The sequence below is a fragment of the Notechis scutatus genome, chromosome 2 (genome assembly GCF_049901735.1).
Source record: "Notechis scutatus isolate UNSWTSFEM ecotype Mainland chromosome 2, rNotScu1.2, whole genome shotgun sequence".
Classification (NCBI taxonomy): Eukaryota; Metazoa; Chordata; class Lepidosauria; order Squamata; family Elapidae; genus Notechis; species Notechis scutatus.
In genome coordinates this window covers 112,871,116-112,898,371 of record NC_142010.1, presented here as the reverse complement: position 1 = coordinate 112,898,371, position 27,256 = coordinate 112,871,116, and the positions used below count along the sequence as shown (strand labels likewise).

Below are 27,256 nucleotides of genomic sequence, written 5' to 3'. Positions count from 1 at the left end.
GAAGGAAGACTTGCCAATCGTTTCCCACCAAGCAAACAACTACGGTATATTCTGGAGTTCCCTTTCCACCATCGCTTTATGCATACACTAGAGAGAGATGAAAGCATAGGAATTAATTTTGCCAGGACCACAGAGGTGGGAATAGAAAGGGAGATCATGGATGGTTATCCTTGAGCTAAACCTTCCTGAAAGATTAGCAAAATACCCTCCATTTGGAAACATTTTAAAACACCCTTTTTCAATTTGGTGATGTCCAGATTTGTTTAATTTAAATTACCACAATTCCCAACCGATTGGTGCCTTCGGCATCTCAGGAGAACATTAGAGGGGGGAAGTTTGTCCTACACTGTCCTTGTAAGTTTGCTGTAACTAAAGAGGGTGATAAACAGAAAGGGGTGCCCACTTTAAAGATGATTTCCCAAGTATTGCTGTGGACTTCATGCATGCACAAGACTATTCTGCTATTTATCACAACAGTCCAACTTTTTTACTCTTCTGCAAATCTGAACAAAACAATCTCAATGCAGTGAGTTGCATTAAGAAGTTGGCTTCTTAAAGATGTGGCATCTTTTCTTTCAGGCTCACATAGAACCCTGAAAAAAGTTGGGGTACTTTGATTAGTCGCAGAGAGGAGTTGTGCTTAAAGGAGATCTAAAGCATTTTTCAAAAAAATAATTATACGCCTTGTTAAGTCTGTGGCAGCGTTTCTCTACCGTGGCAAATTGGGGACTTCAATTCCCAGATTTCCCAGCCAATGTAACAAGTCTACACATCTTAAAGTTGCCACAGTTGAGAAACACTGTTCTACAGTGGCGAAAAATCAGGGATTTTAATGAAAATGTAAGGTTTTTAATAATATTTATTAATCGGAAAAAGTGCTGTCAGATTCCTGATTTTCTGTTAAGTTATCCACCTTGATTTACCACCAGCATTGATAGAATAAGGCGGTTATAGTGGAGCAGACAATGAATGACTCCCGGACACAATGGCTAAAGTAAGATGAAGATGAGATATTGCTATTTGTTCTTCTCTTTATAGACTGGTAGTTCTGCTTGCTAAATTAGATCACTGTTGACAGGAGAGAGAGAGAGAGAGACTTCTTTAATAAGAAAACATGAGGCAAAGAAACCCCCCCATGAATGTCAGTATAACCCCAACCAGCCATATTAATGGGCTTTTGCACCTCATCTTGTAGGTGATGCTGCTTGGAGATTCAGGTGTGGGAAAGACCTGCTTCCTTGTCCAGTTCAAAGATGGAGCCTTCCTCTCTGGGACCTTCATAGCTACTGTCGGGATAGACTTCCGGGTGAGGCCACTGTTAATGCTGGAGATAGTTTGCCACAGCAGAGAAGTGTGCTGGAAATCTTGCAGTAGACCTTTGAGCTAAGCACAGTGCAAGCTGAAGAACATCACATGGATGCAATCATTTGTCATGCCTGGTTTTGATCTTTCAGTAGCTGGATCAGGAGTCCAGTATGTGGAGACCCAGGGGCCTCATCCTATTCCTATCTGCTGTGGCTGTAGTAAAACAAAAAACCCAAATGGTCTTTCGTGCAATCTATCAATAGCCTCTCAGAGTTGTGGGTGTTCCATCGCTGGAGGTTTCAAGAAATGATTGGACAACCATTTGGGATGGTGTAAGGCAGGGGTCCCCAACTCCCAGGCTGCAGCCCAGTACCAGGCTGTGGCCCATTTGGAACCTGCCCGTGGAAGCCACAGGCGAGCATGCACATCCATGCATAGCCCCATTTGTGCGAGCAGAGAGTGAACGCATGTATGAAGCTCCATTTGAGCAGCTGGCAAGTGCGTGTGCCTGCCACTCGTGCAAATGGAGCTGCATGCACATGCTCGCCTTTTGCTCACACCGAAAAATCCCCTCCCCCCACCCATCCCTGATGGTCCGCAAAGCCGGAAAGGTTGGGGACCACTGGTATAAGAGCTCCTGGCTTGGGCAGCGTTTGGAATAGAACACCTCTCTGCCGTGTGATTCCATTATTCTGTCCTCTCTTCCTCTTCCATTTACACACACACACACACACACACACACACATTTTCAGAGCTGCTGGTAGTCCTAGAGGGAAAAGTTTCTATCATCCTTAGTAAGGCCACACTTGGAATACTGCATTCAGCTTCTTCCTTTTGGCAACTAAACCAATGATAACTCAACACTGGAATGTTTTGATCAAAGCTCTTGGTTCAAAATAGAAACTAACAGAATGGTAACAGAATGGTAACAGCCTGGTTAATTGTTGTGTTTTAAAAGATCTCTAAAATATACTTTATGCATAACTTGGATATCTTTTTCCAAGGATTAGTGTGCATCTCTTTGTTATGTAAGTGATAAATATAGTCAATTAACATTATCTCAATTTGTAGGAAACATGATAAACTCACAATGGAATGTCAGATACTGTACATTGATAAATAACATTTTTGTTTGATGAATTATAGAGAAAAAATGTGGGTACTGAATTATATGTTACAACTAGGTAATTTGTGGTATGTACTGTCTTTCTCATGCTTAGTTTTCTGAGACTAATCAAAACCACCTATTTGTTCATAATATTAACTATGTGGACAATCTAGATTAAGCTGACTTCCTCCAAATGGATAAGTTCTAGAATTCCCAGTTTATATGGCCAATGATAGCTCCAATTCATCTAGAGTAGACTATTGGGAAAGAGTAACTGGTCCTAGGAAATTGTTCATAATAGTTTAAGAAGAATGTTGTAATAATGTGTAATATTGTGGGATATTACTGGGCATTTTAAAGCAAAGCAACAAGTAATTTGTGGAGGTGCCTCTAAGCTGTTCTTCTTTGTGCTCCAAAATAATGTTTTGGCTCTGATTGCGCTGAATCACATCAAACTTTTCCATATCATATCAAATTCATACAGAACACATTATTTTCCTTTCCTCCCTAAATAATATTAGGTAGCTATATTCTATGTTCATTATAGTGAGATGTGCGACAGCCCTTTGAGGTTGTCCAGACAGAAGCACAAACCATGAGTAGTAATGCTAACTTTATTGTTAAGTTATAACAACAGAATCTTGCAAGTTTGAAAGAATTTCTGCTCTCCTGTACTTTTATTTTCCCCCAAACTAGGAAGGGCTCCTTCTGACATAGTTCCCATGCCCCCTTTCCTTTTGTGGGTTGAGATATCTTTTGCATGACTATTGTCTAAGGCCAGGGGTGTCAAACTGGCAGCTCACGTGCCAGATACACCAAGTGCGGGCCACGCCCACCCCAGCTCCGTGAAGGAGAAAAACGTTGCGAAAGGTCACGTGACGCCAACGTGACATGGCAAGTATGACACCCGTGGTCTAAGCTGTGGCTCTTCCTCCTGTTTCCCATATAGCATCCCCATACCTTCATGTTCAAAAACTAAAGTCTTCCTCAAGTTGAGCTGGACTTCTGGTGACTTCAGGCATGTCACCCGAAGTACAGAAGTGGTTTTCCTCTGCTTTCTTCCAGAGTGTTTTTCCCACTTCCCAGTTTAGCCTATAGGATCTTCCTAATGGTCACCCATTCTAAATATTAACCAGGCTTGGCTTAGCGTCTTGATATCAGCCATGGCTGGTGCTGCTATCCTGCTGGGCCCTATGATGTTAGGATTCCCCCTAACTCATCAACATATTGCAGTAGCCTGCCATTCTCACACACAAAAACCACACTAGTATAACCATGAGTGTCTTGTCTATTTGAGGACAAAGCTGCTTGCTCCATCCTTGCCTTGTAATCCTAAGTGCCAGGAGAGGAAGCCATTGTAGGGAGGATTGATGGGTGGGAGATGAAGGCTTACTATATTTCTTTTTTAGTTTTTTTTAATACCGTTCCATTTTTTTTTCTCCGTAGTTGCTCCAGAGTATAAAGAATGTGGTATACAGAACCTTTTGTGTTCCTAGGCATTTTGAAGCACTTCTCCTTGAATTTTGTTAAAGCACAGTGGCTCCAAGGTCATGTGGAGAGAGACCTAGGGGAAGTTTTTGAAGCAGCCACATGAGACTTGCAAACTAGGCGTCTGCTTCAACTGCTCTGAAAACTTTGCAAAGCAATATAGGGTGAAAGAAGAGGGAATAACAGTGGGTGGATGAATGATGAATGGATGTGATGATGAGCATTTGTGTCCCAGTCCTTTTGGAGCTTGAGACAGATGATGTGGCAATAATCATTTTATTTCCCAAATAATAATCTTATGAGCTGCATTAGGCTGAGAGAAAGTGATGTGGTCCAAAGTTCTTCAGTGGGTTCCATTATTCAGCATTTCTCATGGTCTTCCTGGACCACATTTGTTATTTACTGTGTGTTCCACTTGTTCTAAATAACTTGTGGAGCCTTGGCCTCTATATTGTAATCACTATCTGACTAGTATGTCCTGGGGAAACACAATCCCTTGAATACAGTAGTGAGAATTTACAAAGGAAGATGCATCTCCCTTGTCGCTGTTTATATAGCTTAATGTTTTGATTGTGGATTTCATAGCAAAATACATTGTTGCCTACTCTATCCAACTGACTATTTGTCTCTCTGTTTTTAAAATGATAACTACGTTGGTTTAGTGCAGCAAAAAAACACTTTTGGTCCTTTAAGATGTCATTGTACAAGCGTTTACACATCATATTCCATTGATCCATGAATATTTGTACATCTAAGTTGCCACAAATGTAGTACCCAAAGTTGTGCTAATTTCTTTGTGTGGTGAATGATGAAAAAAATGAACAATGAATCTGTGCAGCACTTGATAATCTATAAAATATTATTTGCTAGTAATGCAGTCATCATTACTGTGACAAAATATAATATGTGGAAGAAATTTAAGGCATTTTAGTTGTACTAACAATTGCTGACAATAAGCTGAACAAGCATTGGCTTAGCTGATAGGGTTGCTTTGCATGCAATCCCAGTAAATATGATACTTCTGATCCCCAAATTGCAGGCAAAGATTGACAACTAAATGTATCAGATATGTTGCTTACAGTCTTACCTAAAATCTCAGTGTACCAATTATGTCAGCAATATGCATGCAGCTATGCATGAATATGCATGAATCTCTATGGAGATTCTCAGTCATCCAGGTCATTGTTGTGCCAAAGGTGCTTTTTTTCCAAGAGGTAACTGGACTTTCTTGGTTTTTCTTTGAAGAAGCTTCTTGGATGATAAGCAAAATACCTTCAAAGAAAAACCAGAAAGTCCAGTTACCTCTTGGGGGAAAAAAAGCACCTTTAGGACATGGCATGAAGCTTATTACCTTCTAGCTATTAGTGATTGTTCCATGGAATTTTAAACTGGAAGTTATAGAAAATCATGAGAAAGGACCTTAGTTGCTTGTTTTCTCCCAGGTGATCTAAAAAACTGAAAGCTGAACATAGAGTTCTTGTTAATTTGCTCTTTATATAAATGTGGGGTCTTTTTGTTCCTTACAGAATAAAGTGGTAACAGTGGATGATGTAAAAGTGAAACTGCAGGTAGGTCTGATTGATACACTAAAGTTGCATTTCCTGTGAAGTCCTCTAACTAAGTACCCTTGGCTCTGTTTTTTTTTTCTATTTTGAAAAAGGCCTCCTATATATTCAGTTACAGTGAGACAAGCCATTTTTTCTCCATTCAAGGCTTCAGCAATTACATTTCCCCTAGGCATGTGGAAGTAAAAGCCATAGATGTGGCTGACTTCCAAAGAAATCCTGCTTTCCAACAAAGCATTCTCTGTATCGGCTCTTTGCTAATCCCATGTGGCAAAATCAGCCCTGAATCCAAATTAAAATGGAAACAGGAAATCCGTGTCATCCAAGAGCCCTTGAAATTAGTTGGTAGCTGTTCGCTCAGCACCTTGTTTGTTTGTTTGTTTGTTTTTTGGGAGGGAGGGTTGCTACCAGCTTATAGATGTACTCAAATTGTGTGAAAATTTCCCTATACAAGATTGTGTTTTTACAGAGGTAATATATATGATTTTGTTTTACTTCTTGTGCGGTCTCTTCCTCATCATTCAGTTGATGTTTATCTTTCTTTTTATCAGATAACCAACCTATTATTAATGAGATTTACTTAAGTATTTTTTAGCATTATAGGATTGCCCAATGCCAGAAGATTCTGGGGCAATGTACATCATTAAAAACAATAGAAATCAAAATAAGAACAATGCACTGTACATTTTGGAACAAAACAAATGCAGAAATTCTGAAAAAAATCTGAAAAAAGCCTGCTTCCTGAATCCCATCAGGGGATATAATTTAATAGAAACTAGACCACTGGAGTGATGTTGAGCTGGTCATGCCCACTGGCCACACACCCCAGTCCTCACTGATGTAGCCCTCAATGAATTCAAGTTTGATAGCCCTGATGTATATGAACCATTTTATATATTGGTACTGGTGGATCTGAGAATGTGAGAGTTATTTATTTGCAAATTTCTGGATCAAAAAGAAATCCTGGTGGATTCATGAGATAGTTGTATTTAAGTCTTTTACATTTGCATTATCACTTCCATATGCTGAACTGAATTCTGTAATGCTACCACATAGTTCATTTTTATTCTCTTATGTTTGGAAGAACTATCTTGATTCTAATAGACATAATTCATAGAACTATCCAAGAATATCATTTTGCACATACTGTCTGTGAATTTTAGTTGCAGTAATATTTGTTTCACATCTGGGCCTCTCTAATGAAATACAGTGAAGACTGTTTCCTTGGTTTTCTGTCTTTGCCTTATTGCAGATTTGGGACACAGCTGGTCAGGAAAGGTTCCGGAGTGTAACACATGCATACTATCGTGATGCACAAGGTTGGTCCTCTAGAATGCTGCCTTCCTTCATCTCAGATTGAATCAGAGTTGGGGTGATAAGCGGAGTAGATCTTTCATTGCTCAGATCTAACACCAAGTGATAATGCCACTGTTTGATATATAGAACTATATTGTCTGATGTATTAGCAGTGTGCAATATTTTGAGTTCGAAAAGGCCTTTTGGAGTGTTCCAAGTTTAAAACAGTGTGTCTGTATGTGTGTGTGTGTGTGTGTGAGAGAGAGAGAGAGAGAGAGAGAGAGAGAGAGAGAAAGGTTTGTTAAGAGCAAGAACAAACCTACTTTGAGTATTTCAATGGAATGCTTTAAGTGGATTATTTTGTATCAAGCTCAAGATATTTTCTGTTTTGTCTGCATCCTACTACATTTATGACATAGCTCATCTCTCCATTCATCTTTGTATCTTCTTTGAAATGCATGAGAATTGAAATCCAGGCACTACGTTGAGAATGGCTGGTATAGCTATGACTTGTGTATAGACAATATTAGATTTTAAACCCCATGGTTTTCCATCAAACAGATTATGTTGAGGAAGGATGGGGATGTGCCTGTGGATTGAGATTGTCAACAGTTTTAGATAATCGAAGTTCAGGATAAAGGGATTCATAGTTTGAATTGTTCTGTGTGACCTCATGCAATTTTAGAAAATTCCAGAATCATCAAATAACACATATTCCTCTTTTTTTTGCAGCTCTCCTCCTCCTTTATGATATCACCAACAAAGTCTCCTTTGACAGTATTCGGGTGGGTATATCATGCCTATGTTGATTCAAGATGGTCTCCCAGCCTTTGCTCACACAGGAGTCAAATAGCAAACTAAAGTTGTAATCTGATTAGTAAACATATCCCAGTTTGACTGAGATGTTCTTGTGTCTCAGTGTCTAAATGCACTGGGTTGTACAGGAATCAGCAAAGAGACAAAAAGGATCACCTGCCCTTGAAAAGCCATGTGTGATAGAGTGAGCTCCTGTTACTTGCTCCAGCTCCTGCCAACCTAGCAGTTCAAGAGCATTCAAATGTGACTAGAGAAATAGGTACCACTTTCGTGGGAAGGTAACAGTGTTCCATGTGCTTCAGCATATAGTCATGCTGGCCACATGATCACGGAAATGTCTTCAGAGAATGCTGGCACCCCTAGCTAAGAAAAGGAGATGAGCTTAGAGTCAGATACAGCTGGACAGGTGAAACTTTTATCTTTTTACAGTATGATATAAACTTTACTTGGCGTAGAAATATGTGCTATATCTCTGTGCTTCACACTTCACAAAGAGAAAACATCTCTGCCCCAAAGAAATAGCAGACTACAAGTTGTCGGAAGGCAGATGAAGAAGAAAAGGGAAAATCAGGCTAAAAACAAAAAGAGAAATCATACATTTCATATTTGCAATTAGTTGTCAGGAATACGGGTGCTTCCATGTAGCTACCCCATTCCTGCTCCAAACCTTCAGGATGATGTTTGAGATGCTTTGCAATTCTAATAGCCAGCATGCACAAAATGCTAAGCAGTCAACAGCTGACTGCTAAGGAGATTACAAAAAAATGGGTGTCCAGATAGGACTCTTGTTTCTGATCCTTGTCCTACTTTAGGCTGAGTGATATTTTGGAAAATGAGTCTAGTTACTGGGTAGGAGACCTGTGAAATGTCTGCCTCCTTGGCCAAGTAGACAGCTGAAAGGGCAGTATGGCACACTGATACGTTAAGCTCTGTGGGGGCTATGGGAAGTCTGGGAAATGGATGTAATTTTAAAGTTCCTTCCAATGGGAAACTGCCCCCTCCCAAGCCCCAGCACATCTGATGCAAAACTGGCTCAATTGACAAAAGGGACAGTACCCAAAACGGTGCGAGACTAAGACGTCTTCACTGGAACTTCAAGGATACCCATCCTGAGGATTATTTGAGCTACTTCTTATCAGAGCAAGAGGACTTGTCCTATCTCTTCTCTGCTTCAATGCTGAGAGCTCCTGTAATTCAGTGGCTGGTTCCAAAAACTGCACTAAACTATGAATTGCTTAATTGTGCTACATTGAGCAAACCCACATATCTGATCAGGTTCATACCACACAGTAAGACATATGCCAAGATTTACAAATCACAATGGCCGAGCTGATACAATTGCTGTGCGCCAAAGGCAAACAACCACCAAGGTGGCAGGACAGTATGAGTGAGCTCAGTCAAGTCTTGATGTTTGATGTTTCTTCTCAGCTATGTTTCATCTCATCACATTCAACATTCCCTTGCAGGCTTGGCTTACAGAAATCCATGAATATGCCCAAAAGGATGTGGTTATCATGCTCCTAGGTAATAAGGTATGCAACTTTGGATGGGAATACAAATTTGTGCTGTCTTGAAGACACTTTCCAACTTTTTTGGCTCTTAATGGTGTCCTTGTGTTTAATTAATCATACTGTGCTTTGCCTATTTCTCTACTGTGATCAGCTCATAACCCAAGATTGAGGAACCTGGATCTTTTTGATAATGGTGAACTAATTCGAATCAGCATAGCTAACTTGTAATTCAGCAACATTTGGAGAGCCATAAATTCCCCATCCCTTTGACAAAGGAATTTTTCATCCCATTTCTGCTTCATGGCTAGTGAATGAAGAGGCTTCCTACTCTTGGGTACATTATGAGTTTTCTTGGGACTGCTATTTGTTTCTTAGTTGCTTTGTATGTTATAGTCCTCAACTTTTCAGTACATCAGATGCAGTTTTCTAACCTTGCTGAGAATTATATTTATTTGTAAATAAACATATCTATATGCTTTCATGGCATTGTAAGTCACTTTGGATAGTGAGATGGGCGGCATGTAAATTTAATAAACAAATAAACAATAGTTCGGCAGCAGGTCTGTGCAGTCTTTCAACAAAGTGATTTCGGATGCAGTTCTTGAAAGCTGCAAAGCAGTGGCTTGACCTGTTGGGAGGCTTCATAGGTGACATTTCCCTTGGAAGAATTGCTTGGAAAGCAGCTTGTGGGATGATTTGCAGAGGCTTATTCCAACCATTAATAGAAGATCATTGTGCATAATAATTCCAGAAGACATGGGATCTAAAAAGAAGTAGTAGTTTTCAACTAGTGGAATCAAAAAGGCATGAAATATAAGACTCTTGAGACATTTTTTTCCTCAGACCAAATATATCTAGGATAATAATTATGCAGGGTGACATTAGATTGTATTCTGAACAAGATGGTTCCAAGAATAATGGGATAGATAGCATCACAGCAGACCTGCTAACCCTTGGACTACTGGGAACATGGATGAGCACTTCAGGGAAGCAGGGAAGATGGGCTGCTAAGCCAGCTAAGGGTCATCAAACGTCTGCAAGCACCAGCTCAGTAAACCATATCCCACCAAGGCAGGGATGTCAAACTGACGTCACCGTGGTGTCACATGACATATCGGGGCTTTTCCCCCCTTTGCTAAACCGGGCATAGGTGTGGCCAGTGCATGACACATTTAGCCCATGGGCCAGGAGTTTGACAGCCTTGCACTAAGGCATCCTTGTTTCATTCAGATGATGTGTCCTTCAACTCTCCAAGAGCCAGTTTGACCTAGTGATTAAGACACCAGGTTAGAAACCAGGAGATTGTGAATTCTAGTCCTGTTTGGCTATGAAGGGTAGCCGGGTGACTTTGACCAGTCACTCTCTCTTGGCCCAACCCACCTCACAGGGTTGTTCTGGGGGAGGGAGGAGGAGGAAGAGGAAAGTATATTGGATAAGTTTGCCACCTTATTTGCAAAAATAATAAAGGTGGGGTACAATCAAACCAACATACAAATAAAAGCACTAAAATGACTGATTTACCTTTTCTATTATTTTGAATTTTCATGAAAACCTATGAAACGGTTTTTTGACACCTGTTACTCAACTGCACTCTGCCCTTGCTCCCCTTCCAGAAAATTGAAAAGTTTATGCCCATGATTGGGAAATAGAGCTTAGATTTGGCTTATTTGAAAGGCTTAGCTGAATATATTTATACACTCATACGGGAAAAAAAACATTGGTTTTCTGAATGTAACATTTTATTTTAACTCTGCTTTGCTTTAAATCATGAAGTCTCCCAAACAAATGGCTGCTTCCCCCCCCCCCTTTTTTTTTTTTTCCTTTGCAAGAAGTGACAGCTCCGGTTTAGATATACGACATAACCCTTAATTACCTCATTCCATGAGACCAAGGGTCGTTTCACACAACTCCTGCATTGTGTCAGAGGGTCAATGCGTATCGCCTCATTTGCTCTGAAAAGACAATATGCAACTGTTGGTGTTAAAAATATCACCCATGGTTTATGTAAGACAAAAATTGAAGAAAAAAGGTTTTTAAAAACTGCTAGCAAAGCTCCCCAGTCGTTAGCTGCTCAGATGCAGATCTCAGGTTTCACAGTTATAGGGCCCCCAGTTGATGTTGGCATCACAACTTTTTTTTTTTTTTAATTTGCCAAACCACATCCCGAGAGATAAGGGGATGTTGTTGAGGAAGCATCCCTTATTCCTGGCATAAAGCAAAGACAAAGGGGACCCAGGGCCATTCTGGTGAAATCAACATGCCAAGCACCACTGGTGCTCTACTAGGGTGCCCAACTCTTCAGGAAAAAAAGAAAGAGGAAAAACAGCCCTAGAGCAGGTAAGGAAAGAATAAATTAGGGGAAAATGGAGTGCTGAGGCAAAGGGCAGAGAGGGGGAGGGGAAGTACCCAGGCACTTTGCTGAGGAGTCATTTTTGGATTTGGGCATTTCATAGAGTGAATACCTGTAGCTTCTGATCCATCACAAGACTCTCACTTGACCCATCACAAAACCCTCACCTGACATGATCTCCCCATCACAAGACCTACTCACCACAGAAGCCCTTATAAGTAGAAGAACACCGACATCCCTGTATTCCTCTGAAGATGTTACCTAGCCTGGGAACAAAACATTCAGAAACCAACCTACAAGCTTGGAGGATGAACCTTCACCCTCACTCCATGGAGGTCTAGTAGATCATCAAAAGACACAGAAGTTGCCAACTCTTTATTGCATGCCTTCTGATCATCTGAAATTTTGCAATCCACATCTGATGAAACAGCCCTCAATTCATTAAATAGTTTAGATGAAACAATGTTGCGTGGCAGATACTATAAAGTAGGATTATGCAACCCACGGACTTAAGTATGGATTTTGTGCTGTGATTGCAAAATTCCTATGCAAAAGACCAGACCAGATTCCCTAAGTTTAATGCCTCTCTTTGAATCCTGCTGCTTGGCAGGAGGAGATGGATCAGTACGAGAAAGAACTTGAGACTTGCACAGAGAACCACAATCCCTCAGAGCTTGGAATTTGCCTCCATTCTGGCCACCATGTGCTCCCCGGAAGATTATGCCTGAGGAAATAGGTCTCTGACAGTAAAAATATTGTGTTGCCCTTCCAGTTTGGCAGAATGGTGGGCTGGAAGTGCACAAAAACCATTTCATTGTGAAAACTGAATGGACACACTCAACCATAAAAAAAGAAAGAAGAACAGAAAATGAACAGGGGAATATTCTTGAATGGGGGCCAACCTTTCAGTAAAAAATGATTTTTTGGGTGGTGGCTTGTAGGTGGATGGTAAAATAATATTAAAGGTATGCAGAAAAATCCGTTGATGCATTTTTGTAGCTTGCCCCTTTGCTGACCAAGGTGAGCCAGCAGGGGGCACTCTGAGCCTGTAACTTCACACCTCTGGAATTGCCCTGGAAGTAGGGGACAATTTAAGACATGCCCTCCCAATCCCTCCCAATCCCTCCATCCTCAAAAACAGAGGCACCCCTACCTGGAAAGGCCAACAACTGTCCAGCCTTGGAATATTTATTTTATTTTATTTATTTATTTATTTGATTTGCCAATTGTTTACAAGATAATAAGTATAAGTGTATACATAGTTGTGAATACATGAAATGGGTACATATAAGAAAAATAAAAGAATAAGAGAAACAATAGGACAGGGACGGTAGGCACGTTGGGGCGCTTATGCACGCCCCCTACAGACCTCTTAGGAAAGGGGTGAGGTCAATAGTAGACAGTCTAAGGTTAAATTTTTTGGGGTTTGGGGAAGAAACTACAGAGTCGGATAGAGTATTCCAGACATTGACCACTCTATTGCTGAAGTCGTATTTCCTGCAATCAAGTTTGGTGCGGTTTACTTTGAGTTTGTATCTATTGTGTGCTCTTGTGTTGTTATGGTTGAAGCTGAAGTATTCATTGACAGGTAGGACATTGCAATGTATGATTTTATATACCATGCTTAAGTCAGACCGAAGACGGCGTAATTCAAGGTTTTCTAGTTCTAGAATTTCAAGTCTGGTGGCATAAGGTATTCTACAACGAGTAGAGGAGTGGAGAACTCTTCTTGTGAAATATTTCTGGACTTTCTCAATTGTGCTAATATGAGATACGTAATGTGGGTTCCAGACTGATGAACTGTATTCGAGTATTGGTCTAGCAAATGTTTTGTATGCTCTGGTTAGTAGTGTGATATTACCAGAGAAAAAGCTACGTAGGATTAGGTTAACAACTCTTAATGCCTTTTTGGCTATGTAGTTGCAGTGGGCTCTAGCACTTAGATCATTAGAGGTGAGTATTCCAAGGTCCTTTACAGAGCTTGGGTCATCAACAAGTTCTTGACTATTCAGCTTGTATTTTATTTTCTGATTTTTTTTGCCAATATGTAAGACAGAGCATTTATTTGTTGAGATTTGAAGTTGCCATTTGTTTGACCACTCTGATACATAGTCAAGATCTTTTTGTAGGGTAGCAGTATTGTCTGTGGTATTGAACAGCTTTACATCATCAGCGAAGAGAACGCAATTGCTCTTAATATGATCACAGAGGTCGTTTATGTAGAGTATGAAGAGAGTTGGTCCTAGAACACTGCCTTGGGGGACACCACTATTGACAGGTACTGGATTTGATAGGACGCTTCGATTTTGACCATTTGTTGTCTGTTTGACAGGAATGCTTCTATCCAGTTATTCAGTTGTCCAGAGATACCATAGGATTTTATTTTTAGGAGTAGTTTGTCGTGTACCACTGAATCAAAGGCTTTACAGAAGTCTATGTAGATTGCGTCTATTGCTTTGCCCTGGTCGAGTTGTGTCGTCCATATGTTTTTGCAGTGTAAGAGTTGTAGATTACAGGATAGTTTTTTTCTGAAACCAAATTGTTTATTGGAGAGTAGGTTATTTGTCTCTAAGTGGAGGATGATGGATTGGTTAATAATTGATTCCATGACTTTACAGGTGACGCAGCATAAGGAGATTGGCCTGTAATTTTCAACTAGGCTTGGGTCTCCCTTTTTGAAGATGGGGATGACTGTGGCTTGTGACCATAGGTTAGGCAAGGAGCTGGTCCTGAAAGATTTTTCAAAGATTATGCTTAGAGGTTTGGCTATGGCAGTGGATAGCTTTCTTAAGAAGTAGGCACATATTCCATCCGGTCCAATAGATAGAGATGGTTTTAGATTGCGTAGTGATTTTTCAACATTGTCTTCTGTGAAATCGATATGTATTAGATCATTATTGTTATCTGTGGTACGGCTAGGAAATACTGGGCATGATCCATTGCTGTTTACAAATACTGAGCCGAAGAATGTGTTAAAGATGTTGGCTTTAATGGTGTCGTCGTTGCAGTCTTTACCATCAGGTCCTATCAAGGGAGGGATGGACCTTGAGTCTTTTAGTTTGTTGTTTACAAAATTGTAAAAAGCACGGGTGGAATTGGTGCTTAGAAGGTTTTCCTCTTGTTTAATGTGATAATTGGTGCATTCGGTCTTTATCTGGTGGCATAAATTTTTGTATCGGTTTTTGAAATTGGCAACGTGACCAGATTTGTTTTTCCTCCAGAGTGATCTCTTTTTGGATTGAAGTTTCCTTATTGATATGGGTAATCTGCTTTTTTGTTTTGTTTTGGGAGTTGTTGTTGGTACATATAGTTTAATGACTCTTTTGACTTCAAGTAAAAATATGTTGTAATGGTCTTCGACAGTATTGCATCCAGTGAATAGAGATTGCCAATCCAGGGATGAGAGATCGTTGTCTATAAGATCATAGTTGCCTTTTTTGAAGTTACAATTGGGGATTACATCATTGTGGTGATTTTTGTGTGGACGTATGTTGAGACAAAAGTCAATCATATTATGGTCACTACTGGAAAAGGGTTCTTTAGTTTGTATTCCGTAAATTAAATTCAAACTATTGCAGAAGATGAGATCGAGGCAGTTGTTTAGTCTAGTGTTGTTGGTTGCTAGTTGTTCCAGTCCCAGATTTGTAATAGCATTGTAGAAGGTTGTATGTATGATTTCAGTTGTACAATCATTTAGGGTCCAGTCAATATGAGGTAGATTGAAATCACCAAGAAAGATAAAAGGGTATGGGCAGGATGCAGCCCATGTTAGTAATGTATTTAGCTTGTTTACATGTTCGATGTCATAATCAGGTGCTCTGTAACATAGTAAGAATTGAATTGTGATATTTAAGGATAGTTCACAGATGATGGTCTCAGGAAGAGCAAGCTCCTGGGTAACTTGGATATTTTTTAGATGTAAGGATTTTTTATAGAATATAGCAACACCACCTCCTCGACGATTTTCACGATCTGATCGGTAAACATGATAGTCTCTTACTGTGGTAATGGAGTCGGGAGAGATGCATTGAGCCATGTTTCACAGACAAATATAATGTCGAAGTTAGCCATATTTAGGAGGATGAGAAATTCAGGTATTTTATTCACGAGGCTTCTTGCATTGAGTAGTTTGCATTTAAGGCCGGCAGTAGTTGGAATTGAGGTAGTTGGGGGCGTGCGTGCCTAGTCTTGGGTGATGGTGGATCGGTTGAGGTAGGGTTGTGGTTGAGGGTAGAAGCTGAGTATTGGGTTGCGTGGCTTACTTTTGATACAGTCAGCATGGTAGTCAATGTACAGGTCCTTCTCTCCATTGTCTAGACGTTTTTTGAGTTCAGTGCGGAGTACACGGGAGCGGGCACGTTGCTGTATGGTTAGGTCAGGGCGGCAACGGAGGTTCTTATGGTTGGTGTTGGTTTTGGCGAGTGAGTTTATAGTATAAATGAATTATAGTATTATAGTATATAATATATATTATAGTATATAATATATATTATATATTATATTATATTATATTATACTATATTATAGAATTATAGTATATAATATATATAATTATAGTATAAATGAATATCAGAATGCGTTCATGTCAAGCATCGGAAGATAAGCTCAATTTGGAAATAACTTACTTTTTTGCCCTATTGGCACAAGCACAACTCCGTAATGGTGTCTCCTGTTGCCAAAGGAAGATCTGGGAGAAAAATATGTCAGGACTGAACCGGGGACTCCTTTATGCTCCCCAATGTGGACGTCCCTCATCCCAGCCTTTCCTCTTGGCAGAAAGCTTTGTAATTCTCTCCTGCTCCTCTCTGGCATACAAAAGTCTATCCTGCTTCAGTGCTGCACAGGAAGGCCTATTTTTCTGAATGGCTTAAAACCAAACTATTTATTTATTTAATTAGAAATTTATGTATTGAATTGATAGCCTATCTTTCTTTCTCTTTGAGAATCGAGGCAATTTACAAAGTAAAATTGAATAGCAAATGGAACTGAACAGAAAACACAGACCAAACAAATGGCATAACCAACACATAATGCTCAAACTTTTAAAAATAATAAAATAAAGCAAAGCATTAAAATCCTGGCGGAAGGTTGTCTTTCACTCTTCCTGAACTCCATTTGGAGTCAACACTGTATCAGTGATAGAATCGACTGTGCAGTAGATAAATTTGTTTTTGCTCCTTTGGTGATTTACCTCAGTTGTCAATTATTTATGCATACTTTATTGTTACAGATTGTTGTATGATGTCTTTAAGTGCTGTTAGCTGCCCAGAGCCATGAATTTAAGATGAGTGGCAATATAAACTGAAAGATGATAGAGATATAGGGAGAGAGATGATATAGAATATAGATGATGGATGGATGCAGAGTCAGACAGACAGACAGACAAACCTGAGAGCAAACTTCTGCTGGGAGCCTAATTCTGTTGCTTTTCTTCCGAATGCATTTCTTTTTCAAATGGGAATTTTAGAACAAAATCAGTTAGAAGAAGTAGAGTGAGACTAAGATGGGCATTTTAGGGGAAAACCTATCTATCTTCTGCCTAGGATATTTTAAAATGTTTATTTTGTCTCTATTTTTACCCTCCACCCTCCCGATAGAAATGCACTACTGAGGTATCTCCTGCTTATATGTGATTCAGCATTCTTCCTTGCTCTTCCCCACCCTTTCCTGTCTTTCTATCTGCAGGCTGACATGAGCAGTGAGCGAGTTATCAGAACAGAGGACGGGGAATCCTTAGCCAGGGTAAGTGAACAAGTCCAAGTGTGACTGTCTTGCAGCATAGCTGAGGTAGGCGATCCAAACTCTCTGCCCAATTTCAGAAAAAGCCAACTGTATCAGTAAGCATCTCCTCCTGTTGATGCAGAGCAGGCAGTATCTTGGTCATCGGCTTAACTGAACCTAATAGCAAGATTTTCCACCTCCTCTTTGGGATTAGTATTTTTAAAGTTCCAGGGCTTTTGTTAAGCACAGGAACCTTATCAAAAAGGATTCATCATGTTTGCTGGCAAGATGTTGCCACTTTTTCTGCTCTGTTTTCATTCCAGGAATATGGAGTGCCTTTCATGGAGACTAGTGCCAAGACTGGTATGAATGTGGAACTGGCATTTCTGGCCATCGCAAAGTGAGTAACAGGCTGCGGATAGTTTGCCTTCAAAAATATAACAGCATTTGGAGAAGACGTTGGGCCTCCTTGATTTCATTTTACCAAGCCCTTCCAGGACTCAAGGCTGGTGCCTTAAGAGGTTTTGGATAGTAAGATCCAGACCACTTGGGTCATCCTGGTGGGACTGGTAGGAATGAGCTCCGAAACCTCAGGAGAATTTGGGAAAGAGGGATTCAGGAAACCCAAGATAATTGGTCATTGGGTTGCTATGAACTTTCTTAAGAAAAGGCTATCAGAGGTGAGACCAAATAAAACTCAACGTTCAAAAATGTAAGGAATTCTCTCTAGTATTCATAATCAGAGAATTATTCAATTCCTTGGCAGAAATGTTAAATGGGGCAACCAAAATTACATACCTTTGTGAGGTTTTCAATGAGAGTTCATCCATCTCCCTCTCCTAACACTTTTTCTCTTGGATGTTTCACAAACACCTCACCATTTTTTTCCTCCCCTTTTGCTGCCTACTTAAGACAGAACAATTCGTTCTGTTCTTTCTGGAACGCTTCGTAATCTTTGTGTTGAAATGAAACATCCAAGAAATGGTGTACTGTAGCTGGTTTTCAAGGTCACAGCAGATTTGGAAAGAGTTGTGAGTAGCATCTCTTTTTGGGCAGAGGTGGGGGTAGACATTAATATGCTTATTCCGAGTCTTGCATTTTAAGAAAGATTAAATATTCTCCTAGAAGTCCAGGAAAACATTTCTCTTTTGAAAAGTTTCAAAAGTTTCCCTCTTTTGAAATAATGTCTGAGCAGCGCGTTGACCCTTTGCTTTCCAGAGAGCTCAAGCAACGAGCTGTGAAGCAGCTGGACGAGCCCAGGTTCCAAATCCACGACTACATTGAGTCAGAGAAGAGGCGGTCCAACTGCTGTACTTTTCTCTGAAGGAAGAAGATACTAAGGCAGTCTGAATGACCGAACACTAAAGAGACCAAGGAGCAGAGTGCCACCCAGAAGATGCAGGGAAGGAAGGAAAGAAATTTGGGGGGATCTACTCCAAAGACATTACTTTTTAGAGAATCCTTTTAGAGACTGTACATAAGAAGTATATGTCTGCTGTTGATTGCCATGTGTGGATGTGAAGGAAGAGTTAAGAATGCATGTGTGAAAGTATGCAAAGGCAATCAGGTTCTATAGTATTACTCAGGCCTATCATTCACTGGTAAGAGGAAAAGTATGGCCCACACCAAAGCAAATCAAGCTTTTTCTTAACTCTCACAGCCCTGCACTTTGCCTTGAAAAAAGAGGGAGGGTTGACTGGGAGCTACAGAGGCGGTCTCTCCCTTTCAAAGGCCATGGGAGGTATTGCCCTAAAAAGCCATGGTTTGTATGAATACTGAAACCAGCAGGAATATTCAGTCAAGTAAAAGTAGACCGATTTCCTTTGACCTCTGGCCTTTCCTGCTTCCCACACCCAAAGATCCTGCCAGGATCTTGCTTTGCTTCTCCTCCCTTCCTCCCTCTGCCCAAGGAAGGGACTCTGGGGATCTGCGTGTGTCTTTTGTCCTGGCTGGAACATCAAGAAAATGCTGCTGACTGGAGTTAGGTGGGGGAGAAAGAGAGAGACCACTATACTTTTATGACCATAAACAAAGGGAAGTGTTAGAAAGTGGACTGTTTGTTTTGATGGTGCGATGAAAGACCCATCTGGGTGGGGGGAAAAGAAAAGTCAGCATGCTGGTGTAACAGGCCAGAAAGCCTTAGCCTCTGCCCTTCAGATGAACAAGCCTGCTTCTGAGTCTTATTTCCTCAGAAAATAACCAGTGGTAGATCCATACTAAGTGGTTGCTCCTTTGAGTTTTTGGTCCCTTCTTACAAGCACATCTTGGGATTCTCCAGAAGAAGTGAGCCTTTTTATAATTCTCATCAAGTATTTGATCCCAAAAATTCTGGAAGGGGGAAACTTATGTTTGAACTAAGCTCATTTCTGTCACATAACCCTGTTTTATAAGCACGTGTCATTTAGAATAGGCTGGGTATTTCGCCATCATTCCAGTACACCCAACCACGTACATTCACACCAACAGGTACAGCCCAGAGAAAACTGCATGCATTGGCAGCCTATAAATATACATATATATATGAAGCATGTTTCCCTCCAGATGAGGAGACTGTAACATTGGGTTGCACTAGGATTTCTCCATAGTGAGTTGGTTCTGGATGGCATTCAGTGATCCTTCTGTCCTTGACAACACCCTGCTTGCATCTCTTTCCATTGGGTTGGCAGGTTACTGCAAGCTGTTCCCAACAGCTGTTCAGCTTAGACAAGCTCAACCAGATCCGTTTGCAGACTTTTTTCCAGGAGGGAGGAAGATGGGGAGCCCTTCTTCCAGACAGTGAGGGGTAACATATAAACTGGTCGGCTGCATTTGGATGCGAGGGAGACAGCGGGGAGAGGAAATGATTGGTTGGGTGAGCCTAGGGCCCTGGAACAGTCTGTGATGGGTCAGGGATGCTTTGGTATTATTAGGCTGAGACAGCACAGAGAAATATCCAAGACCAAATGGTTTTGTCTGCCTGTCTTCAGGTACACACCACACCGTGCAATGCATTTTTGACTTGAATTTCCCTTACAAATTTAACTTGTCACCTAGCTCACGGCTGTCTCTCTTCTTCCCTGCTTCTGGAAGTAAGCAACCAGTGGATTGTGTCTAGATCAGAGTTCCCTCACCTTTTCGACTTTGCAGGCTAGCGGGGGGACAGGGGGAGGAGAGGAGATGGTTCCATGTGAGCAGTGGGCAAGCACTCATGTGCGCACACAAACACAGCTCCATTTGCACAAGTGGTGGGCATGGACAACTGCCCATGGGGATGCGTGCATGCACAGGTGTGCTCACCCACCCCTTTTACGATCTGGTTCCAAACGGCTCAAGGCCTGGAGGTGGGCTGCGGCCCAGGGGTTGGGGAGCTCCTGGTCTAGGTTGATCTGAGCTTTGCTGATCTAGCATAGCACGGTGGCCTTTTGTTTCTTTTTAAAGCTCCTTTTAATTTTTTTTTCTTTTTCCTTTCTAAAGTTCCAAAATGTGACGTTAACTCTTACTCAGGGGTCTTCAAACTTGACAGCTTTAAGACTTGTGGACTTCAACTCCACTCAGGAATTCTGGGAGCTGAAGTGCCACAAGTCTTAAACTTGCCTAGTTTGAAGACCCTTGCTCTTACTGATCGTCCCCAACAAAGTGTATCCCTCCCTCCCATTTCCTGGTTTCTTTAATCCGCGTGGGTTAGGCAAGAGCTAACTGTAGCCGGCCATGCTCCTTAGACATTATGCGAGGCAGGTGGCAAGAAATGGAAGCCTTATCGCTGAAAGAGCGCTCTTCCTAGCAAAGCCCACATATTTGTTGCCCTGGCAGCATGCACAGTTTCCCAGAAAAACAACAGCAAGTGTGCCAGGATTTAAGAGAGGGAGGCGGATTCTAGCCAAACGGAGCATAGTTCCATATTGCCTGCACCTTTCCTGACAAATGCATGATCTTTGCAGATCTTTGTACAAGTTTAAGTACCTCGAGATCAACGAAAGGAATAATGTTATGGGGAAAAGAATATCATCTTCATCATCATCATTGTCCTTTCCTGGATCTGCTCATCCTTTTTTCTCTGATCAGAAATTCAGCTCTCTTTTTTAATGTCTGCACATGTTTTCCCATGTTAAAATTGTTAACAGACCTGTGCAATTGTGACCCAATACATGTAGGCTGTATAGCAACAGAAGACAATCCTTTGGGTCCACCGCACGTTAGAAAATTTTGGTTCATGTTTCTTTAAGAATGGGCTGCCCTGCGCAGATCCCCTGTTCACAAAATTACTGAGGTGATCTACACCTTTGCAGGCCTGAAGGTATTGTAGCAAATAAATGCTATGTTTGAAGCTGGGACATTGCTTTGCAACATGTCAATTTTATTTCTTTTTTCTTTAAAAAAAAAAAAAGCATCTGCCAAGTGTACTCCAACTTGATCTACCCCCTGCAAAGAATCTCAGGTAACATTGTTGGGTTAAGGCTGCTGCCTAAAACCTTGGGAGAAACTTATAGAATAGTAAGGGATGGTATAGACCAGCACTTTCATTTCTGCAGTGTATGTTTTCTGAAAATTGGAGAATATATTTTGAAATAAGCCTTATCCACTGCTTTGGCCTTAATTTGAGAATAATAAGAGGAATATTAGATAGAAATATGATTACATGGTTAAGAACTACCTGCAACTACCTTGTAACTAGATATAATGTTAATCATTATCTGAAAGGGTGATAAATGGGTGTCATTTGGGTGACAAATAAAGATTGTGTAGCCATACATTGGAACAAGAGAGAAAATGTACGCACCCTCCTTTGCTTTTGTTGTTAAGTTTCCTTTCTGCATTTTTTTTTTTTTTTTTTTTGGTATAACAAATCTTTTTGTCTGATTCACCAGGCATTAGAGGGATCAATTTTCCAAAGAATTAAAAGGGGACATGAGGAATGTGGAATAGAGTATTTGATTGTACAACAGGTTGTTGGTTAAAAAAAAAAGGTTGATCTGCATTTTGATGTGTTTGATTTTGTTGTGAACTACTCTGGGGAAACCTGTTTTTGAATGGCAGCGTACAAAAATAAATTATAGATGATTGTATATAGCTTTATACCCCTAATATCCCCTATAAAAATAAAGAAAATTGCTTCCTACTTTAAAAAGAACTTACAGTCATTTTGTTTGCTGGAAAGAAAGCCCTTGATACATTTCTGCATATATTTTTTTTGCAAAAACTCTGTGTCAAGATGTCTTTTGATGAAATACTTTTTAGGTTTGGGATAAATTCTACTAGCCTGCAGGACTCGAGAAACTCCCTCCCTCTCATGGTTGTAGAGCACTACAAGTAGTCTTCAACTTACAGACATTCATTTAGTGACCATTAGAAGTTACTACAGCACTGAAAAAAATGACATATGACCAGTCCTTAACAACTCTAGTTGAGTTGTGGTGGCGCAGTGGTTAGAGTGCAGTACTGCAGGCTACTTCTGCTGACTGCCGGCAATTTGGCAGTTCAAATCTCACCAGGCTCAAGGTTGACTCAGCCTTCCATTCTTCTGAAATGGGTAAAATGAGGACCCAGATTGTTGGGGGCAATATGCTGACTCGGTGGGATTCAAAATTTTTTTACTACCAGTTCTGTGGCCGTGGCTTGGTGGGCGTGGCAGGGGAAGGATACTGTAAAATCTCCAGTCAGAAGTGGTATTTGCTGGTTCTCCAAACTACTCAACATTTCCGCTACCGGTTCTCCAGAACTGGTTAGAACCTGCTGAATACCACCTCTGGTGCTGACTGACTCTGCTTAAAGAGGGCTGTAAAGCGGTAAGTCTAAGTACTATTTGCTATCCCCATGGTTATGTGAGCAGAATTCAGGTGCTTGGCAATGGCCTGTTCTTACAACAGTTGCAGCATCCTAAGGTCATGTGATCAGCATTTGCGACCTTCCCAGCCAGCTTCTAAAAGGTAAAGTCCATGAAGAAGTCTGATTCGATTAACAACTGTGTGATTCACCTAACAACTGCAGGGATTCATTTAACTGTGGCAAAACAAAAGTTGTAAAATTGGATGTGACTCACTTAACAACTTCCTTGCTTAGCAGCAGAAATTTGAATCCCAAGTATAGACTACCTAATACAAGACCAATGAAGACAGTGTCTTCAAAGAAACACACAAAACATTGTTTTTCAAGAGTTTTATCTTAAAGGTCTACAATATTGTGGGCAACTAGCAAATAGAAAACACAGAAAACTCTTAAATATTTTTCTTTCTTTCTAGAGGCAATTCAGATTTTGGTAGCCCAGATCTCTGGTAACTCTTCAAGCATGTTTTGCCAAACAGAAATATCAAAATACTGCATTAACCTATATATTCAACCCTTACTACCCTGCTGTTGATTAGTTTATTGATTCCAATGATATCATCATCACCCATAAACAGTTTAAAAAATTGAATAAAATGTGCTTCATTTGTTGTGTGGATAATTGAATACTGTTGAAATTACCTATTCAGGTCAACTGAGCAGCTGTCCTCTTACTATGACCTTCCTTAGCAATCAGGGATCTGATAAGAAGAATGGAGACATATGGTAAGGAACGGCAAATTAGATTGGACTCTAGTTATATGATAAATTGCAGTAAGAATCTGAAGCAATGACCTGACTCTGCATAAGTTTACCAGGAACTCACTTGGTGGATCTATGTTAAGTGCAGACAAAGATCCTCAAAGATTAAGTCTTCTTCTAGTCAAACTTGATTCATCAACATGCCCAGTAGTTTTCTTGACAACAATACATGTGTGGTTTGTGAGCATTTTCATGTAGGATACTGTTTTGTCACTTCCTAAGCTATTCCTGGATATACATCCAAGTGCTAGTCTGATTTGATCCTGGTTTTTCTGAGAACAGCCTATCTCACTTGTAATGAAACACATACAAAAACCATGTTTGTTGTTGTTCAGAAATGCATCCCTTTCTGAACAACAAAAAACATGGTTTTTGATTTATAACAAAGGATTTTTTTTAAGGCAAAAAGATCTTCCCTATTTCACCTCAGTCAATCTGATTTATATTCTCTGACCCAGGAGTTTAAAATCATGTACCCTAATCCGAAACATACTTATTCTGAAATATGTTACATTGGCTATAGGTATGTATTAGATTAAAAATTAGGGTTTTGCTGGCTTAGGAAATTCTTTAATTTAGGCTGCAGTGTTCTCTACTTTAAGACTTAAAATTCAGTGATAGGTTCATGCAACATGTTAGGCCAAAATGAATCAAATCCTTTTATAGATTAGTGGAATGGGTAAATCCAGCCACTGAGCTCAACTGCCTAGTCATTACTGATGGCCTTCTACCCCAAAGCGTGGATTTTTCATTAGTCCATTTATCAGATGATTTGGTGCATGACGATTACCAGATCTATCCCAACAAAACTGCCCGTAGAGTTGCAATGCGCAGTTCCGATTTTAACTGCAATGTTTTAGCAAATCTCTGTCATTCTCATTCAACTTATTTATTCCCAGATTCACTTCTGCTTTCTCTGCTGTGGACAACAACTTTCCCATCATTACCTTGCATGGGAGCTCTTAGAATTTTTTTTTTTTTTTACTGCCCGAGCTAATCTGGTTAGGATTTCACATCTGCATTCGCTTTGGAATGAGGGGTAGGAATGACTACACTGCTATGCACACAGAATAAATCACACTTGAGTACAGTGGGGCTGGCTTCCAACAACCCAGGTATGCAGCTGAACTTTGTGTTCCCTAGGAAGAAGGGGAAGAAGATTCACTTTATTAGTCATCTTTCTTCTACCAACTGATTGCACTAGTTGCTCCAGCTCTGGTGTATTGCATGCCTTCTTCCAATTTTGCCCCTGCAACCGCCCCGAGGGACAAGATGAGTGGAGAGAGAAGTCACCCCGGGAGCTTCTGCAACCGTTGACTTTGCTCTCTCCAGTCCCAGCTCAACAACTTTTATCAACTACATCACACTGTCTTTGGGTCATCCATCTCAGTAAATATGCACAGAATTTCAGTCATGAGGGAGTGGTTTCTCTTGACTGGAATTTGCCCTGCCAGTGGTGAGTGGGTGTGGGAGAATCTGGGTGCACAATGCCTCTTCCAAGTAATAAGCACCCAGAGTTTCACCGACTTGTTTCATGGTCCAAAGGTGAAGGGGAAAAGTAAACATAATCTGTTAAATTAAAACCTTTCTCCTCCTTCTCCTCTTTCTCCCACTATTCTTTTACTGCAGACTTTTAACATTCTCCAAATGCCTTTAGCATCCCACTGGTGGCCTTGTGGCTGTTGCTGGACTGCAGCTTAGGCTGCCCAAACAATATTATTGCCTGGGCTTCCAAGAAAAGGCTCTTTTAAGCTTGTGAATGTAATTCTTGCAGCTCAGTTTATCGTTAGCATCATCATCATCATCATTCAGAGATCACTGCCGATGAAAACACACCCAGAGTTTGCCGAGCTGTAATCAGTCTCATTCTTTGCTTTAATTTCAATGCTTTCCACACTGAAGCTTCTATCTAGGCCAAAATATTTATCTTTTTTTTTTTAAACCTTGTCTATCGCTTGCTAGTATGTTTTTAAGGCCATTAAAGTTCTTCTTAGGAATGGTTCAGGCAGGGAGACTGAAGTTTTGAGAGCCAGTTTGGAGCAATGATTAAGGGAATCAAGGGCAGAAATCAAGCCACAGTGAGTTCTAGTCCCACCTCAGGCATGAAAGTCAATTGAAGCAGTCAATCTCTCGGCCCAACCCACCTTATACAGGGTTGTTGTGGGGAAAAGAGGAGGAGGAAGGAATATTAGGTATGCTTGCCACCTTGAGTTACTTTATATAGTAATACAGGAGGGATAAAAACATCTACAGAATACAGCAAAAGCAGAACTGGAAGAGAACTTGGAGGTCTTTTAGTCCTTTAAAAAAAAATAATAATAAGAAGGGCTCACCAAGCCCACAATAAGGAGAATATTCACTGTACACACTGTACACTCCATGATAAATAAAAAAAAAACAAGTCCCCAATTATCCAGTGTGGACATAATTCCTTGCCCCTTCCCTCCAGCCTGTCTCCTTGGAAACCCACAAGAAATCTACCCCATTCAACCATGCTGCCCTGCCCTGTCTGTTTTCTGCCAGCTTCCCCACCAAGGAGGAGGAGGAGATTGGGGCCTATGGTGCTATTGTGATTCCAAGGGTCCCTGAATGGTCCATGAAACCTGGCACCGATGCACCCTGCGGCTAGCAAAAGCCTTTCCGTCGAGGGGACACATTTTGAGCTACAGACCTCCCTGCTGGCCTGTTCGGATTTGTTCCCCAGCTTCAGCTTTTGTCAAATCTGGCCTGAGGGGGAGCACAAGGGGGAACAGCAGAACCACTCTTTTCTCCACACACACACACACACACACACACACACACACACCAGTATAGTTGCTCTGGATCTTCAAATGTAAACCGGGCATTCAGTGGGGGCTCTTTGCCTACGTGAGGACTGGCACGCCTCACCTCGAGGGGCAGCATGGAAAAAGCCTCTCTTCCCCCCCTCCCCAGAGATGTGTGCTCACTTGATTGGCTGTTTGTCACCATCAAACTCCCCCTCCTGCCCTTCCCTCCTCCCCCAGGTTAAATTTGTTCCTTTGAGATTTTAGCCGATCATCAAACACGCTGGAGAGGAAGTAAATTTGCTGATTCTCTGTTTGACGGGGTACACACTTAATTGAGAAGCCTTTTTATTTATTTGCCTTCCTTCTCCCCCCCCCCCCAAGCCTTAATATACTCACTCCAAAGGCGTTTGTAATTGGCTGGGTAGTTCGGATAGTTTGAGGGTTTGTCCCGTCTCTACCTTAGGTTTGGAGGCAACATACTGTACTTCAAAGCGGAGCAGAACAGGAAGGAGAAGAAGAAGAAGAAACGTGATTGCAGTCCAGAAGACCTTTTTCTTCCCTGCCTCTTTACGCTGCAGATTGGTAACGCCTGGGAGCCTCACCTGAACAGAACTATTCAGACCGACATCCATCTATTTATTTATTTATTTATTTATTTATTTATTTATTTATTTATTTATTTATTTATTTATTTATTTTATTTATTTGATTTTCCAATTGTTTACATGATAATAAGTATAAGAGTATACATAGTTGTGAATACATGA

The 27,256-nt window shown here is 40.8% G+C and overlaps 1 protein-coding gene and 2 long non-coding RNA genes across 6 annotated transcripts in view; 1 reads left to right on the top strand and 2 right to left on the bottom strand.

Annotated features, from left to right (window-relative positions):
• RAB37 (RAB37, member RAS oncogene family) overlaps nt 1-22,264 on the top strand; it is an 87,169-nt gene extending 64,905 nt beyond the window's left edge. For 2 of the 4 annotated variants that reach the window (XM_087955844.1, XM_026667403.2), the window contains 8 exons: nt 1,196-1,306; nt 5,428-5,469; nt 6,719-6,785; nt 7,495-7,547; nt 9,045-9,110; nt 17,125-17,181; nt 17,484-17,560; nt 18,379-22,264. In XM_087955844.1, coding sequence (XP_087811970.1) covers nt 1,196-1,306; nt 5,428-5,469; nt 6,719-6,785; nt 7,495-7,547; nt 9,045-9,110; nt 17,125-17,181; nt 17,484-17,560; nt 18,379-18,484 — 579 coding nt within the window. In that variant the 3' untranslated portion in view covers nt 18,485-22,264. The remainder of the gene's footprint in view (nt 1-1,195; nt 1,307-5,427; nt 5,470-6,718; nt 6,786-7,494; nt 7,548-9,044; nt 9,111-17,124; nt 17,182-17,483; nt 17,561-18,378) is intronic. The other 2 variants (XM_087955843.1, XM_026667404.2) reach the window with 1 other exon arrangement.
• On the bottom strand, nt 882-5,033 carry LOC148132188 (uncharacterized). Its single transcript, XR_015747676.1, has 3 exons — nt 4,989-5,033; nt 1,184-1,383; nt 882-1,068 (listed from the first exon to the last, which is right to left on the bottom strand). It is a non-coding gene; the product is annotated as an uncharacterized LOC148132188 (long non-coding RNA).
• On the bottom strand, nt 9,522-27,003 carry LOC148132187 (uncharacterized). Its single transcript, XR_015747675.1, has 3 exons — nt 26,886-27,003; nt 10,963-11,041; nt 9,522-9,852 (listed from the first exon to the last, which is right to left on the bottom strand). It is a non-coding gene; the product is annotated as an uncharacterized LOC148132187 (long non-coding RNA).
• Nucleotides 27,004-27,256: the final 253 nt, after the last annotated feature.